Source organism: Rhinoraja longicauda, chromosome 4 (genome assembly GCF_053455715.1).
Source record: "Rhinoraja longicauda isolate Sanriku21f chromosome 4, sRhiLon1.1, whole genome shotgun sequence".
In the NCBI taxonomy this organism is placed as follows: domain Eukaryota; kingdom Metazoa; phylum Chordata; class Chondrichthyes; order Rajiformes; family Arhynchobatidae; genus Rhinoraja; species Rhinoraja longicauda.
Genome location: NC_135956.1, coordinates 63,430,557 through 63,447,608, shown reverse-complemented (window position 1 = coordinate 63,447,608; position 17,052 = coordinate 63,430,557). Strand labels below are relative to the sequence as shown.

The following is a 17,052-nucleotide window of genomic DNA, read 5'->3' as shown; positions in this document are numbered from 1 at the left end:
ATCTCAGAAGGCAAAAATCTCTCTAAATCCCACTGGATGACAGCCAACATTCTACAGGAAAATGAAGTATATGATAACACTCGTAATAGAAAGCCTAGAAAGCTCAGGCCCACCTTCCTCTCTTTCACAGACAGCCCCAGAATCCTGCATTTGAGAATGTGAACTGCGTTTGGGAAAATGTGCAGTCCCTAAGTTCATCTATCCAATAGCAGCATGTAAGAGAATTAATGACGCATAACACGTGACAATCATTCGTAATAGCCAACAAAACCTAAATGGAAAGAAATTCCACTTAAACCTGAGTAAGTGGTCAAGAATAGGTGATCAAGAATGCATGGCCAGGGATTAGAAAACTGGTTGAGAAGGCACTTAAACCATTCCAATTACACCCAAGGTTGGCATAATATCCCTGGTGTGAGGTTGTGCAAATAGAGGACCACCTTCAATTATGAACTGTTTTAGATTGTGAGTGAAGTAAACTGATAAATTATTGAAAAGTATCAAAAAATGACACAGCACTCCTCATGATTGTAATGCTGTATGTTCTTCCTGGTTCTGAAAACATCATGGCCAATTCTGGATTGTTCTGGATTCATCAATCCATCATCATCATCAATTCATCAATCCATCATCTTGGATTGTTCGCTCATCTTTACCCCCATGTCTAGCCTCCATCCCAAGGCTTTGGGATTCAACATTCAAGCAACATTCATCCCCATGTTAAATGTGGCCCACACCTGATGCAGCCATCAATTAGTTCAAGTAATTGCTCTATCATCGTACTATTTAATTCAAACAGTTTAAAATATTTCAGCTGGAAGAATGAAGTGTACACAGGCACTTTTTACATTTGTTTTAGCACGAATGTTTCTGGAACAAGATTAAAACTTTTATGGAAGGTCTGTTATTTACTTAAAGAGCACTGGTGAAAGGACATAAACTAAGCTGCCAAATTTACAATAAAAATCTGCTGAATGCTGCATTAGAAAATGCCAGAGTGAGCAAAGCAGTGAATCAGAATGGGGCGTACATATGCTACTGATATTATGTGCACTCTTCAGCAAAAAAGTGTCACCTTTTTGTACTTAGCCAAGTGTGTGGAATGCATTAAATTTTAAAAAGTCAATTGTCGCAGACATCAGCTTGTCTCAACGATAATTCAATCAATCCAATTATTTCCAAAAACAAAATTAAAAGTACCATCTCAGCATTGGCAATAAGAAATCATATATCATAGAGGCATTCAGCCCACATGTCCATGTTGAATATCAATACTAATCTGTACCCATCTTTACTAATCTCATTTACCAGGACTTGATGCATAGCCTTCTATGACAAGTCAAATGCTTCCTTAGGACCTACCACCATTTTTCATCTGGCAATGTTGCAAAACAATATCGAGGAGCAAAGACTAATGGGTCCTACAGTGGGTAGCATGCCCAGATTAGGACAGTGAGATAACAGTACAATCTTTCATTTGAAGTGCCCCACATTCCCCAATATCACTCGTCTAAATTCAGCTAGAAATATAAAATCACCCCTCATCCAGCAATTAATTTTAGACTGGGAATGGAGAACCATTAACTGTTTATGAAAAGTTATTAGATCAGATCTCATGGGCTAATTTGGGTGGTTTGGGCATTTAGCCTTTTAAATGTCAACACATCCAAGACTTTAACCCATGTATCATCATTCACAGATCTCCTAAACTTAATGAAGGAGTTGAAATAGCATTGAAATATTATTTATAAAATATTTTTAGACAATATTTTTTTAGTATCTTTTAGAATTTAAGAATAAGTATTAATTTTTATTTTTATTTAAATACATTATATCTGTCTTAGTCAACAAAGCAGTGGACAGTAGTTTGAAAGCTGTCAATGCTTTCAGGAATATCTTAGGGTGGGACATCCTCACTGCACTGCTGGAGACCCTAATGCTATGAAGAGCATGCTGCAGAGACAAGGATGCATTCACCTAATGAAACAGGTCCTCAGCATCTGGGCAGGAATGGAAGTGGGGTGGGGGTTGGGGAAAACTGAAGGTGGAGTCTCCAGAAAAGAGACAATAACACAATAACAGGCACTTCAACCCACAATAATTGTGTTGAACATGATGTCAAATTAAACTTATCCATTCTGCTTGCACGTGATCCATATCCCTCCATTCCCTGCATATTCATCTGCTTCTACCACCACCCCTGGTATCATGTGCCAGGCACAATTGCACTCTATGTAAAAAAAAATGCCCCACTCTTCTTTAATGTATTCTCACTGGTATTTAACATTTCCACACTGAGAAAAAAGGTTCTGACTGTCTATCCCATCTATGTCTATCATAACTATATATACGTCAATCAGGTCTCCCTTCAACCTTCAATGCTCTGAAGAAAACAATCCAAGTTTGTCCAGCCTCTTCTTATAACTTTACCCGCTAATCCAGACAGCATCCTGATAAACCTCTTCTGCACCCCCTCCTGTAAAATGATAATCAGGACAGCATAAAATAAAGTTTAAAAATATGTGCAAATAATACATGTATGCTATTTATTTTGGTAGCAGGATACAAATTGAAGTCACAAAGTTAACCGGTCTTCTCATTATGCGAGAATTTCACCACACTATCTGTTTGCTTGATCTATTTTTGATGATCCACTATCCTACATTCACTCTATGTATACCCATCATTCACCTACCATTCACTGTGAAGCCCCCCCAGTTTAACTTCCCAAAATTGAACACATTTCACTTATCTGCATTAAACACCATTAGCCATTCCTTAACCCATGTCTGGCTGATCAAGATCCTGCTGTAATTTTTGATACCCATCTTCACTGTCTATGATACCACTGTAGTAGTTGGCATCCACCCATCTGGAAGAGATGATGGTGCAGCTTTCATGTTGGCCTGCTTGGAGAGGGGAATGTTTCATCTGTGGTTGCATTTCTAGCTGTGGCTGACTAGGGCTATCCTTGACTGGCAGACCCTCCCACAGCTCCCTCAGGTGAAGATGTCGGGAAGTGTGTTGCTGTTGTAGTGTTTGTCTAAATGTTTCTTAAAAGACACCATCATCTCTGCTTCCACCATCATTTCCAGTGGCACATACAAGCCACCTATCCCTCTGTATAAAAGACTTGCCCTGCACATCACCTTTAAACTTTTTCCATGTGACCTTAAAGCTATGACCTCTAATATTTGACATTTCCACCCTTGGGTCCTTTATCCAATCTATCAGAATTTTATGTTTTTATTACATCTCTCGTCAGCCTCCAACACTTCAGAAACAACAATCCAGGTTTGTCCAACCTCCCCTTGTAGCTAATACCCTCTAATCGAGGCAGCATCCAGATAAACCTCATCTGCACCCTCTCTAAAGACCACTTGTAATGGGGCAACCAGAATTCCAAATGAGGACAAACAAAATAAAGCTGCAACATAACTTTCTGACATTTATGCTCAATGCCCTGATCGATGATACTCTTATTGTATAACTTTTGTTGCTACATTCAGGGGGCCATGGATTTGGACTCCAAGTTCACTCTTGACATCAATTAACTGCATACATTTCCCTTATATTTGACCGTTCAAAGTGCAAAACATCACATCTACCATTTCTCCACGCATATCTGTAACTGGTCTATAATCCTGCTGTGTCCCTTTGCAGCCTTATTCAGTGTTTGCAGCTCTGTGTCATCTGTGTTGTCTACAACTTACTGACTGACCCATTTACATCTTCCTCCAAGTCATTTATATAAATAACAATCTGATGCAATTCACGTTGTTCCTTACAATATCTGCCCAAAGAAATTACACATTTGTAGAACACGACATACTTCTGTCAGTTTTACCCGAGCACTTGCCTGAGGATCAATTATAAACATGTCCTGTCCCATAGAGATGAAAGCTTAATGGCCGCCGAAACACAAATACTGGGAGGAAGCAAGCATTTTCATTTGATAACTCTGGAAAAATTAGTGGTATTCTAAATGAATTTCTGTCGCTCTCTTGTTTCATTAAGTGAAAAGACATGATGAAATTATTATTCTACCTAATTTTTACATTGATGTTTATTTTCAGCAAACTCCATTTAGACAAACAATTTGGCTGTGTGCAATGTTACTGACATTCCTGATTAATTGTACATTGTGTGCCTGGAATATTCTAATACCATCTTAGCAAAAATAGTTTTAAAATTATTCTCATTCTTTTGATAGTCATTTAAATTTGAGCTACATGTTCAACAACTGCAATGCCGGTGACTTTACATGCTGAAGATGTTCCTACCAGCCTTTAAGATGCTATTTTCTTGATATGTTTGCACCAAATTGGATTTGACAATCTTTCTTTAAGTATTACCATTAGTTCTCATGAGACTAATCCCCTGTTAATGTGCAGACGCCACCATCAGTAACCTTGGTAGAAGTACAGATACAACTCTCAGCTACACACCAGTTATCGCTCAACGCTAATACAGACTCCAAATATCCAAAAAAGGCACAAAATGCTGAAGTAACTCTGCAGGACAGGCTGCATCTCTGGAGAGAAGGAATGGGTGATGTTTTGGGTTAACCAGGTTACTCCAGCATTTTGCGTCTATTTTCGGTGTAAACCAGCATCTGCATTTCCTTCCTACACTCTAAATATCCATGGGTCTTACAGCAAATAATTGCCTTAGCATCTTGAAAATGAAGATGAACAACTGATGTAGCAGGTGAGAGGTTGAAGTGCAGGTTTTTAACTGAAAATGCATCTTTCCTTGGATCCATTCCTCAGGTCCAGGGAGAAGGGGATGCATTCTTTTGCTATTGCTCTCCTAGACATTATTGTTTCCAGCTCCTCTCCAATATCAATGAACAGAAAATGCACATATGATGACAAATATTGATCTCCCATAATCTGGTGGGAATGGAAAGTGCATCAGTTAAGTCATGCCCAGGACATGTCGTCATTAGACTGCAGAGCTGAACAGACCTCTCATAAATTAAAGGTGGAGTACCAATATCCCAACCTACCTCCCTGCAGTCATTGAATATTTTTTAATTTGCTCTTTCTCTGTAGTTGTAACACTATATAATATGCACTATGGTTATTTTTTTCTCTGTGCACTGCCTGTTGTACTGGTGTTTGGCTTGATTGCATTCATGGATGATATGATTTGATTGGATAGCATGCAAAAAGGTGTTTCGCTCTATCTTGATGCACATGACAACAATAAGAAGTCAAACCAAATCAAACCAAACCAAATAAACCAAACCAAACATTCAGGAAGGTCAATGAGCTGACAATTTTTGTACCCATCTTTTTCTTTTAGACCCACTGAAAAAATTGAGTTACATGGAAATTGAATTCCTAGAATATATCTTGATAATAAGTGCATACTGCAATGCCGATAGTATTATTACTTTTGTGTATTTAGAGGGATAACAAACATCCTATCTATTGTTTCTGAATCCCAAATAATTTTAAACACCATCAGTTCTGGGAACAGAATCAGAAGTCTGCTCTGCACACTTTCCAACTCTCTCCATCTTTTCTGTAATTCGGTGATCGGAGTTATTCAACATTCAAGCTGTGATCTAAGGAATGTTGTGTACTGAGAATGGTGGTGCCATGGTTAAATTACAAAGATTAATAATCTAGAAATAACAAGGCCTAACAATCACGAAGCACAAGCTTAAAATCAATAATTTAAATAATCTGGATTTTTTTTTAAAGGCTAGTCTTTGGTCTGGTGACCATGTCACCACCAGGTTGTTATCCAATATCCATCCAATGACCCTCACAATGTGGTTGACTTTAAATTGCCATTTGAAATGCCTAGCTAACAATTTACTTGTATTAAAGCTAGTAAGTTAAGTGACTATTAAACCAATGTGCCACTGGCGTTGGCATTGAATCAGAAAAAGCAAGGTTCTTCCCATCTCAGATAAATCTTGTAAAGTTCTCCTGGTGAACAGATGGAAATTGGGGCCTGTTCCAAATAAGAGTTGAGCAATAAAAGTTTCCATATCAATACATGATCATATGCATTGAATGCAGACAAAGTGCCATATTCTTCAATCACAATGCTTGCATATGTCCTGTTCTACTTGCATAACTCAATCATCAAAAGGTGGTGACACAATGATACGAGGTGACTCTGGCAGTCCTCAACATTGAATTGTGATTGAAATGAATTGAATTGTGAGACATGAGATCCCACCCAAAAAAAAAAAAATCACACATGAACAACTGCCTCTTGATTCCCCCCTCAACTGATGCAACAGTAAGTACTCCATATTGAACATGTGGAAGGAGCAACATGAGTAGCAGGGGTCTAAATATATTTCAGGAAGACTTCAATGTCTATCACCAAAATGCCAGAGTCTAAATAACTAAATTAGGAATACAGATACGCATGCCAAGAGCAAGTTACAACTTAATTTGTCAAGTTGTTTCCATACCATGATTGGGGTGAAAGCCTGTTCCAAGGAGAGCATCAAAGGTTATGGCAAAGCTGAGCCTGGATTTTGAAGGATACAAGGGCCTTGTTTAAGACCTAGTGATGTGAAAACTGGAGTGATAATTTGCAAAGGAATTGGGGCAGAGGTTATCTTTTGAAGTAATTGTGTTGGCAGCTGAGTTAAAGCAGAAGTCTGAAGAAGGGTCTCGACCCGAAACGTCACCCATTCCTTCTCTCCTGAGATGCTGCCTGACCTGCTGAGTTACTCCAGCATTTTGTGAAATAAATGAGTTAAAGCAGAAGGTAATTGTACCAGAAGAGGAGAAATATCAGCTCATGCTTATTTCAGAATTGAACTACTTTTAAAATCACTAGATAGCATGCGGGCCGGGAGGGAAATGGTGAAGAATCTATGGGGCATTTCTAAAGAACCCACATACTGTCCGTTATTCTCTATCTGTAACTTTTATTCTAACATTTTCTGTCACCAAAGCTCAGCGATTGATTTTTAGCATCTGTCTTATTGATTTGTGACAATTACTTTCTTTCTTAATCACCTGGCTCAATTTATATGGTATCTTTTAATAATTATATTTTTCAATTTTGTTTACTTCAAGCTATCCTTGTTAATCGCATATGAAAGGGTATTTAAATTCTTACTGCATTCATTTTAATGTGTTTTTACAGAGTAAACTATGCAAATAAAAATCAATGTTGTTAATTGCATCACTAAATATTTCTATTGAGTTTTGTCCAAGCATGTTATGTGTAAATCTGAAACATTTGAAGTATATTTGAAGCCTTTCTTCACTGAAGTTTGCACAGCAAAAATATATAAATTCTTATGTGTGGCGTTGTTAGATCATGAATGTGGTGTTATTTCTGGAAACTTCCTTCAAAAGCAGAGAAATTAAGTTGATGAGCACGATTTTGGTTGAACCAACCTAGAATACCAAGAACCTCTTTTGGAGGGAGTATGATCTTCAAGAATATCAGAATATATTAATGTGAATAAATGGCATGGGTTTTTTTCTGTGTTCCTATTTTTCTTGTCTTTATATTAAGGATATTAAGGGATAGGAGGAAATGCAAACAAATAAGGGATAATAACAGCTGAAAGGCTGTTCAGAAAAGAAAACTGATTTGCAAGACTGTTTCGGGCAAAGTGTGAACAATTAGATTCTTTGCAGTATTGTCATCAAACTTTTTGATTATAACAAAAAGTGAACCTTCTTTGAATAACCAAATATCAGTTTAATTTGGTTATCATAGGTTTCAAGTGCAAAATGACTGGTTTCTCTGCCATTTTTGGAGGCAAGCAGGCAGATATGTAAGCTGGCTCCTCATTTTCAGTATTACATCTGGCTCTCTTCGACAGACTAAAGACCCATAGATCCAGCTTCTAAAAGTGCCTCTGTATTAAGCAATGCTTGGAATTATAACAATTGAAAATGTACAGAGACTGAATATAGCTATTGTGAAAGTGAGTTTAGCATCCATTTTTGAATACAGGCAGCAGTCGGTAAATAAGATGCCATCGGTGTTTCAATAACTGAAATGTATACCGTGCCACCCAGCTCATCCTACCTGATTCCCAGATTTCTGCTTCTGCATCGTTTTCCTCTAAACAAAAAAGACAGCAAGGAAAGAAAATAAAGAATGTGTATGGAATGACGTTGTATAAACTAAAGCAAGCAAATTATAATATTAGTATCAAACTAAAATGGCCAGCAAGATAAGCATGGCAGAAAGTTTTTTCACAGTAATGTCACCCATAATAAGCAAAATGTTCCTCTAAAAATATATTTTAGATCATTCTTATTGAGCCAAACTATAACTTCTAGAAAGTTGTTCCTATGTCTTCAGCTATCCTTTTGAAAAATATTTTTTTCCTGCCATGCTTATACTGTGATCTTGATAAAAGATATGAGAATGATAAGTCAGAATATAAATTCTATCAAATTACAATAAAGAATTAAAAAAAACCCAACATATTTTGAAAGGAAAATAGAGAAGCACCAATAAAGATTCACCACATGTAATACACAATGATATTCTATTCAGGTGAACACACTAAAAGGAAAAGATAAAATTAGGCAGACCTGAATTTCTCCCTTTGGGTGAATCCAACTCTTCTGTGATCACAAAAAAACAAGACATAGATGATTTGGTTTCAGATGATGAAACCAAAATTGATAGAAATGTACTTGATCAGTTTAATAGTGAGATACATCTGACTGAAACTAGTACAGCTGTAATACGACAGGGATAGTTCCGAATTGAGGGTAAAGGATTGCTTGACCCACAAGTAGGCAAATAAACTCAGTTAATTAGGGATTTTCCATTGATGCTAAACAGGCTAGATCATGCTTTCTTAGCCAAATATTATCAAGATTAATGCTGTAATAGAGGAAGAAAATCATGATTCATTGCCAATATTCTCAGCAGATTTCTTATTGTTTTGATTCATGATATGACTCCCCACTTTCAAATATTTCATATTTGCTCCTGGTCTTAAACAAGTGAAGCTTAAGATTAATTTGGATCTAAAGTCCAGGCCTCAATTGGATGTTATTTACATTTTTAGTGATGGGAAGTTGAAGAACAGATTCCAGATTTGTACTGAATTAAATTAAGTAATCAGCCTGATTCACCGTTTTTATTAAAGACTAAAAGTAATGAAGAAATTTATGATGCTCTATTTTGCTTCAAGATTTTGAATGAGTTGTAGCTATTATTTCTAGCATATAATATAATTAATGTATATTAATGTAATATAATTAAGATATTACAAATTGAAAAGCTTGAAAAGAATAAGCTAATCAATTATAGCTGAAATGTTAATCTGAAAATCCAAGTGCTTTAATCTCTATTTCTCACTGCAAACTATATTCAACTACTGCTTATTATGCCGCACTAGTATAATCTAGAAATTAGTTGTGCAGATCTCTTAAAAATAGCATATACAGTGACATTTAAGATTTAAAGACCGCATGGATGAACTCCAAAAATTGTTCATCCCTCTCTGGCGGGGAAGACGGTTCAACCGTGGCTAACGAGGGTAATTAAGAATAGTGTTAAATCCAAGGAAAAGGCATATAAATTGGCCAGAGGAAGCAGCAAACCGAAGGACTGGGAGAAATTTTGAACTCAACAGAGGACAAAGGGGTTAATTAAGAGGGGGGAAAAAGAGCAGGAAAGAAAGCTAGCGGGGAATATAAAAACTGACTAAAAGCTTCTTTAGATATGTAAAAAGGAATAGATTTGTGAAGACAAATGTAGGTCCCTTACAATCAGAGACAGGTGAATTTATAATGAAATTCAAAGAAATGGCAGAACAGTTAAATGAGTACTTTGGTTCTGGCTTCACTTCTTTCATGTCCATCATCTATGTTTCAAATGTTCGGCCAGGCTCTTGCACAGTGGACAGCCTCTCGTTTGCCACCGTTAGATCTTCCAGGCAGCATTGTTCACCAAGAAGTGGGCATCTTAGTAGGTGTGGCATGGATTGTACAGATGTTCCACATTCACATTCTGTGTCTGCCGCATCTGCATAGCCCTATTTGCTCATATTGGTCTTGCATCGGCCCATCCCTGTACGGAGCCTATTGAGGGACTTCCAGGTCTTCCAGTCACACCTGTGACCAGGTGGTAGCTGTTCCTTGGTTGGGATTGGCAGCTTTTCATGGTGGTGGTTTTCAATGCATTTCTTTTCTCACAAGGCTAGTCTAGTTGCTTGAGGAGATTGTGACAGTGGCTGGACTGTGTGAAGGAAGCACTTCCTCGACTTCAGGCGGTTTGGGGCTAGGTGATGAGAGTGACAGGAATGGCCCCAACTTGCCTGCTATGTTCAGTTCTACCGGCAAGTGATCTGCGGATTCCTGGTGGAGCAATACCAGCCAAGACATGCAAGCCATCCATATCCATTGGTTTTAGGCAGCCAGTGATGCATCTACAGCTGTCAACTTTCTTCGAATGAGATGATCTCTCCCAGACAGGACAAGCATACTCTGCAGCAGGGTAGCACAGTGCAAGAGCAGTTGACTGCAGTGTGGATGCATTGGCACCCCACGACGAGTTTGCCAGCTTGCATAGGAGGCTGTTCCTCATCCTTACTTTGCCCTTCACCTTTTCAATGTGTTACTTGAAGGAAAGGGTTCGGTCCAGAGTGACCCCAAGATAAACATAGTCAGTGTCTCAAAAGGACACCATTCCATGTTAAGGACAGCTTCCTCCTAGCTTCGCGATTACGAAGGTGGAACAGGCTAACTTGGGTCTTAGCAGGGTTTGCCTTCAGTCAATTGTCTTTGTAGTAGTTTGTCAAGTTGTCTAAGGGTGATGAGAGGGTAGCTTCTACCTCATCTATGTGAGTGCTCTGGGCTGCTAGTCCAAGGTCGTCAGAGTAAACAAAGCTTCTCGTCCCTGGGAACACTGGCTGATCATTAGTGTATACATTGAACAGCACTGGAGCAAGGACGCTGCCCTGAGGTAGGCCATTCTTTTGTTTCCTCCATCTGCTGCATTTACCATTTAGCTCAACATAGAAGCGTCTGTTTTCCAGTGACAGTTGAATCAGTTTGGTCAAGAGGAAGTACTCTGTCATGTCATGGAGCTTGTTGAGGAGCTTGATGGTTCACAGTGTTGTAGGCAACTGTCAGATCAACAAAGACGATGCCAGTTACATAGAAAATAGGTGCAGGAGGCCATTTGGCCCTTCAGGCCAGCTGCCATTCATTGTGATCATGTCTGATCATTCACAATCTGTGCCCAACTTCTCCCCATATCCCCTGATTCCACTAGCCCCCAGAGCTCTATCTAACTCTCTCTTAAATTCTTCAAGTGACTTGGCCTCCACTGCCCTCTGTGGCAGAGAATTCCACAAATTCACAACTTTCTGGGTGAAAAAGTTTCTTCTCACCTCAGTTTTAAATGGCCTCCCCTTTATTCTAAGACTGTGGCCCCTGGTTCTGGACTCCCCCAACATTGGGAACATTTTTCCTGCATCTAGCTTGTCCAGTCCTTCTATAATTTTATACGTCTCTATAAGATCCCCTCTCATCCTTCTAAACTCCGGTGAATACAAGCCTAGTCTTTTCAATCTTTCCTCATATGACAGTCGGTTCATTCTTCTCAAAGCCGTCCTCAATGTGCTGAGCTAGATTGAACACTTGGCTGGGACATGATCGCCCAGGCCGGAAGCCAACTTGCTCTGGTATAAGGTGTTGTTCTGTGATTGTGCCTAGGTTGTTCAGGATGAGGCGCTCAAAGAGCTTGAAGAGATGGCATAGTAGGGAGATCGGTCTGTAGCTTTTTGTTTCTTTCGGCTCATCCCTGGCTTAAGGATAGCAATCACATGAGCTTTCCGCCATATTTTAGGTAGCTGGGAGAGGGTTACACAATTGTTGAACAGCAAGAGGAGCCACTCTCGTGTAATCTGCCCAAAATTTTTGATGCGTTTTGTACGAATGTCATCAAGGCCAGTTGCCTTGCCGTTCTTGAGGGAATCGATTGTTGTCTGGAGTTCCTTGCTGTTGAAGTACCAGGTTGACTCTTTATCACCCTAATGCCATGAACTCCTTTTGTGGCGCTTCTTGTGTGGTGGTTTGATGTTCAGAAGCAGCTGGTGAGCAACCTGATCTGCTGTAGCTTTAGAGTGCAGCGTTGCCTTCTGGGGGGGGTCATTGTTGAGCTTCTTGATGGTTGACCAAGCTCTCTTGCTGTTGTGTGTCATATCAACACTCTAAATAAGTTCTTGACAGGATTTCGTTCGTTCCTCTGATATTACTGAAACTGAAAGTAAGCATGCAGGTACAGCAGGCAGTGAAGAAAGCTCATGGCATGTTGGCCATTGAGAGAGGATTTGAGTTTAGGAGGAAGGAGGTCCTACTGCAGTTGTACAGGGCCCTGGTGAGACCACACCTGGAGTATTGTGTGCAATTTTGGTCTCCTCATTTGAGGAAGGACATTATTGCTATTGAGGGTGTGCACCGTAGGTTCACCAGGATAATTCCTGGGATGGCGGGACTGACATGCGATAAAAGAATGGGGTGATTGGGGTTGTATTCACTGGAATTTAGAAGGATGAGAGGGGATCTTATAGAAACATATAAATTTTTTAAAGGACAGGCTAGATGCAGCAAAAAAAAATTCCGATGTCGGGGGAGTACAGAACCAGTTTAAGAATAAGTGGTAGGCCATTTAGGACTGAGATGAGGAAAAACGTCTTCACCCAGATAGTTGTGAATCTGTGGAATTTTCTGCCACAGAAGGCAGTGGAGGCCAATTCACTGGATGTTTTCAAGAGAGAGTTAGATATTGCTCTTAGGGCTAAAGGAATCAAGGGATATGGGGAAAAAGCAGGAATGGGTACTGATTTTAGATGATCAGCCATGATCAGTGAATGGCCTACTCCTGCACCTATTTTTCTATGTTTCTATGACATGGAAAGATCCCATTACCGGGTGTTATCTTATAACAGGGTATTTATTAGCATCTTCATATTCTTTAATACCTTGTGGTATAATTAGTTGCTGAATGTAGATTAAAAAGCTTTCAGCAATACTTGGCTCATAATTGACTAATTATTCAATCAGTTTCTGATTTGAAATAGGATTTATTATAGAAAGTTCCATTTGAAAATTATTTTTTTGGACTCATCGTACAATAATATTGATGTCAACAGGTTTCATTGGAAATGATTTGGTCTTTTACAATATTCATTTATTAAGAAATAAGTAATAAAACCTCAAAGTGCAGCAATAATTTGGAACCACTATATTTGTGATAACTGGACAAAAAGTGCACTGTAAATGAACAGATAATGTTGGAGATCAGATGACAAAATCATATCTCCAAGCAATTCATTTCAGTTTTAAGTTGTAATTTGTTAAACTACCTTCACCATGCAGAAAGGATTTTGAAAAAGCTTGGTTGGTGCAAGAATACCTACACGATATACCATCAGTTGACAGTAACTTAAATCAGATATACTATGAAGCTCATTATTGGGCTGGATTATGATTAATCAATCTGCTGACTGCACTTGACCCATATATTAATCTGCCAGTAGCATGTGTTAACTAAGGTACCCGTGGAATGGCTATCCCATAGCCCTCCACACCATGACCATTCTACAATGTGGAGTAGCTCAGGAGTGCAACAAAGTCCTAGATATATCCAACATTGCTTGGATATTTAGAAATATTGAAATTAATTAAAATAATATGTAAGCTATTTAAAAATAAATAAAAATAAAAGAATGAATACTTAAAATACTAATTACAACATTAAAAAATCAAATGAAATTGAAAAACATATCTTTTCATGTGGGTTAGAAATTCTGTTTGTACAGCTGTCAGACCCATTGCTGGACTCACTGGAGAGTCCACCATGAGATCATTCACATCCAACTTCCACTTTGTTCCTTACATCTGGCCCATGTTGAACAGCAGAGGGTAGGTGGGCTTCATTCCCAAAATAACCTGCTGCTTCAACCAAGCACAGTGAAGCCTATTGTTCATCCTCATAAATACAATTGACACAGTCTTTTCTTCAGAAATATCTAGGATTATTTTTGATATCAAGAAACTGTGAGTATCTAACTTTGTTATTAATTCTGGCATGGAAGATGTTATTATTCACAATGCATGTACAGGGATAACCAAGTAATCAATGACAAACTATTACAGCAGTCCTTCAGTTATCTGTGCTGTGAATTCTATGAATCTGGTTTCAATAGACAATAGACAATAGACAATAGGTGCAGGAGTAGGCCATTCAGCCCTTCGAGCCAGCACCGCCATTCAATGCGATCATGGCTGATCACTCTCAATCAGTACCCCGTTCCTGCCTTCTCCCCATACCACCTCACTCCTCTATCCTTAAGAGCTCTATCCAGCTCTCTCTTGAAAGCATCCAACGAACTGGCCTCCACTGCCTTCTGAGGCAGAGAATTCCACACCTTCACCACTCTCTGACTGAAAAAGTTCTTCCTCATCTCCGTTCTAAATGGCCTACCCCTTATTCTTAAACTGTGGCCCCTTGTTCTGGACTCCCCCAACATTGGGAACATGTTTCCTGCCTCTAATGTGTCCAATCCCCTAATTATCTTATATGTTTCAATAAGATCCCCCCTCATCCTTCTAAATTCCAGTGTATACAAGCCCAATCGCTCCAGCCTTTCAACATACGACAGTCCCGCCATTCCGGGAATTAACCTAGTGAACCTACGCTGCACGCCCTCAATAGCAAGAATATCCTTCCTCAAATTTGGAGACCAAAACTGCACACAGTACTCCAGGTGCGGTCTCACCAGGGCCCGGTACAACTGTAGAAGGACCTCTTTGCTCCTATACTCAACTCCTCTTGTTACGAAGGCCAACATTCCATTGGCTTTCTTCACTGCCTGCTGTACCTGCATGCTTCCTTTCATTGACTGATGCACTAGGACATCCAGATCTCGTTGAACTCCCCCTCCTCCTAACTTGACACCATTCAGATAATAATCTGCCTTTCTATTCTTACTTCCAAAGTGAATAACCTCACACTTATCTACATTAAACTGCATCTGCCATGTATCCGCCCACTCACACAACCTGTCCAAGTCACCCTGCAGCCTTATTGCATCTTCCTCACAATTCACACTACCCCCCAGCTTAGTATCATCTGCAAATTTGCTAATGACAGACAGAAAGCAAAGAGTGGGGATAAATGGGTCACTAAACAGCATAAAAATGGCAAAGCCTCTTATTTTACAGTACCTCCAGTTTATTTGTTAATTGAAATGGTCTTTATTTTTTATTGATTTGAATTTATGCTGATTTAGGATGAAAGATTTCAACATATATTAAATTTCTGATACAGTTTCAGTGCAAAGCATGGCAGGTTTCACACAACACATTTATGAGTAGAGAAAATTTAGTTTTCCTCCTTTCTGATAATCTGCCTCAATCCGTTGAGGAGACTCTTATACCCTCTTTTTCAGATGGAAACTAATTCCAAGAACTGATAGCTCCTCCCAAACCCACTGCTCGATCCACAAGTGTGGATAGCGGAGTGAGGGGGTATGGGGAGAAGGCAGGAACGGGGTACTGATTGAGAGTGATCAGCCATGATCGCATTGAATGGCGGTGCTGGCTCAAAGGGCTGAATGGCCTACTCCTGCACCTATTGTCTATTGTCTATTGTCTATTGTCTATAACATAAACGCCAACTAGAGTCAAAGTCTTTCTTCAATAGCAGTGTCGTTGTATATTTTGAAGTTATTAATACACTTGAATTTTTAATATATGCTGATAACTGAAGTTCCACTGCATTTAATGCACAAAAGGATTAACAGACCTTCGGGGAATATTTGATTCTATGAACCACAGGACAAATACAAAAATAACACAAGTGCATTCCTACCATGCTATATTTAATAAGCACACAATAAAAACAATACATAAAAACACTTCTCAAGCAAATGTGTTCATACTGCACAGAGTGTAAGTGTGTTTTTACTGGGGAAAGCTCTTAGAATGCTCTTTTATAAATATTATTTTATTAACGTCTGCAGTATTTTATCATGTTACCGGTAAATACAACTGAAATAAAGGATCTGCTTTACAATATTAATTTAAACAAGCATAAATTTTAATGTTGTTATTTCAAATAATAATGAAATATTGTTAAAGACATGATTGTGCAATTTCCCTTTTGATCACTATATAGAAAACTTAATTATATTTTATAATATTATAAAAAAAGAAATCCAAATATACTAATCAATAGTTAAGTTGCCTCTTAAAATTTAGATTCATTTTCTACTTCATTATTCCAATCCTCTATCTATTCCTGCGTCATATCCCTGTACATTTATAGCCTGAAAATTGTAAGCTGCAAAAAATAGCAATTTACAGACTGTAATACGTATGAGGCAATGCACATGATACACTATGTGGGGAGAAGAACACATTATTCATACACCCATCAAAAGAAGCATGAAACCTAAAATTCACTGCTAATTATATAGCGTCTCATGCTTTCCATGGTTTTCACAGCCTGACAAACCTGGCTCAGAAAGCTGCTTCTGCTTTGACCTGTTATCAGCTACTGTACCATTCATTTTCCTTTGCTGGTCTTCCCAGGTTACTTCTATTATAAATCAAATAGAAACATAGCAAACAATACAATTTTAAATGCAAAATAAAATGGGATTTACTCAATTAAAAGGTTGTAAAAAAAACATAATTTTGCAAAAACATTTTAGAAAGTCATGGAAAAATTGTATGCGATAATAATAAAATTAAATATGACAGAGTAAAGATTCGGGTTTCAGTTAGTCACTCCATCTAGTCCTTACTTTGATTGTAAACAACACCAAAGCAATTTTGAAGAAAAAGATGGTTGTAAACAAACTCCATTGTAGCTTTTAACTTGGCTGAGGTAGAGGGCTATTGAAGCGCCAGATCGACCAGACAAAATATAATATATTATCTTCTCCCTTACATTGAGTGATTTTACATTTCAGAAGTAGATTTGTCCAAGTTGTTGTCAATGTACAAATAATTTTAATGGCCTTTAGATCACAGTTTCCTATCCTGTGCATGCCATTTTAAAAACTATAAACAG

The 17,052-nt window shown here is 38.5% G+C and overlaps 1 protein-coding gene across 30 annotated transcripts in view; it reads right to left on the bottom strand.

Annotated features, from left to right (window-relative positions):
* Nucleotides 1-17,052, bottom strand: part of rims2a (regulating synaptic membrane exocytosis 2a) — a 711,765-nt gene that overhangs the window by 163,122 nt on the left and 531,591 nt on the right. For 8 of the 30 annotated variants that reach the window (XM_078397861.1, XM_078397846.1, XM_078397844.1 and 5 more), the window contains one exon: nucleotides 8,544-8,576. The exons of 15 other annotated variants lie outside the window; for them this stretch is intronic. In XM_078397861.1, the coding sequence (XP_078253987.1) occupies nucleotides 8,544-8,576 (33 nt within the window). Of the gene's footprint in view, nucleotides 1-8,028; nucleotides 8,065-8,543; nucleotides 8,577-16,491; nucleotides 16,576-17,052 lie in introns of all 30 variants that reach the window. 7 more of the 30 variants (XM_078397867.1, XM_078397866.1, XM_078397868.1 and 4 more) reach the window with 3 other exon arrangements.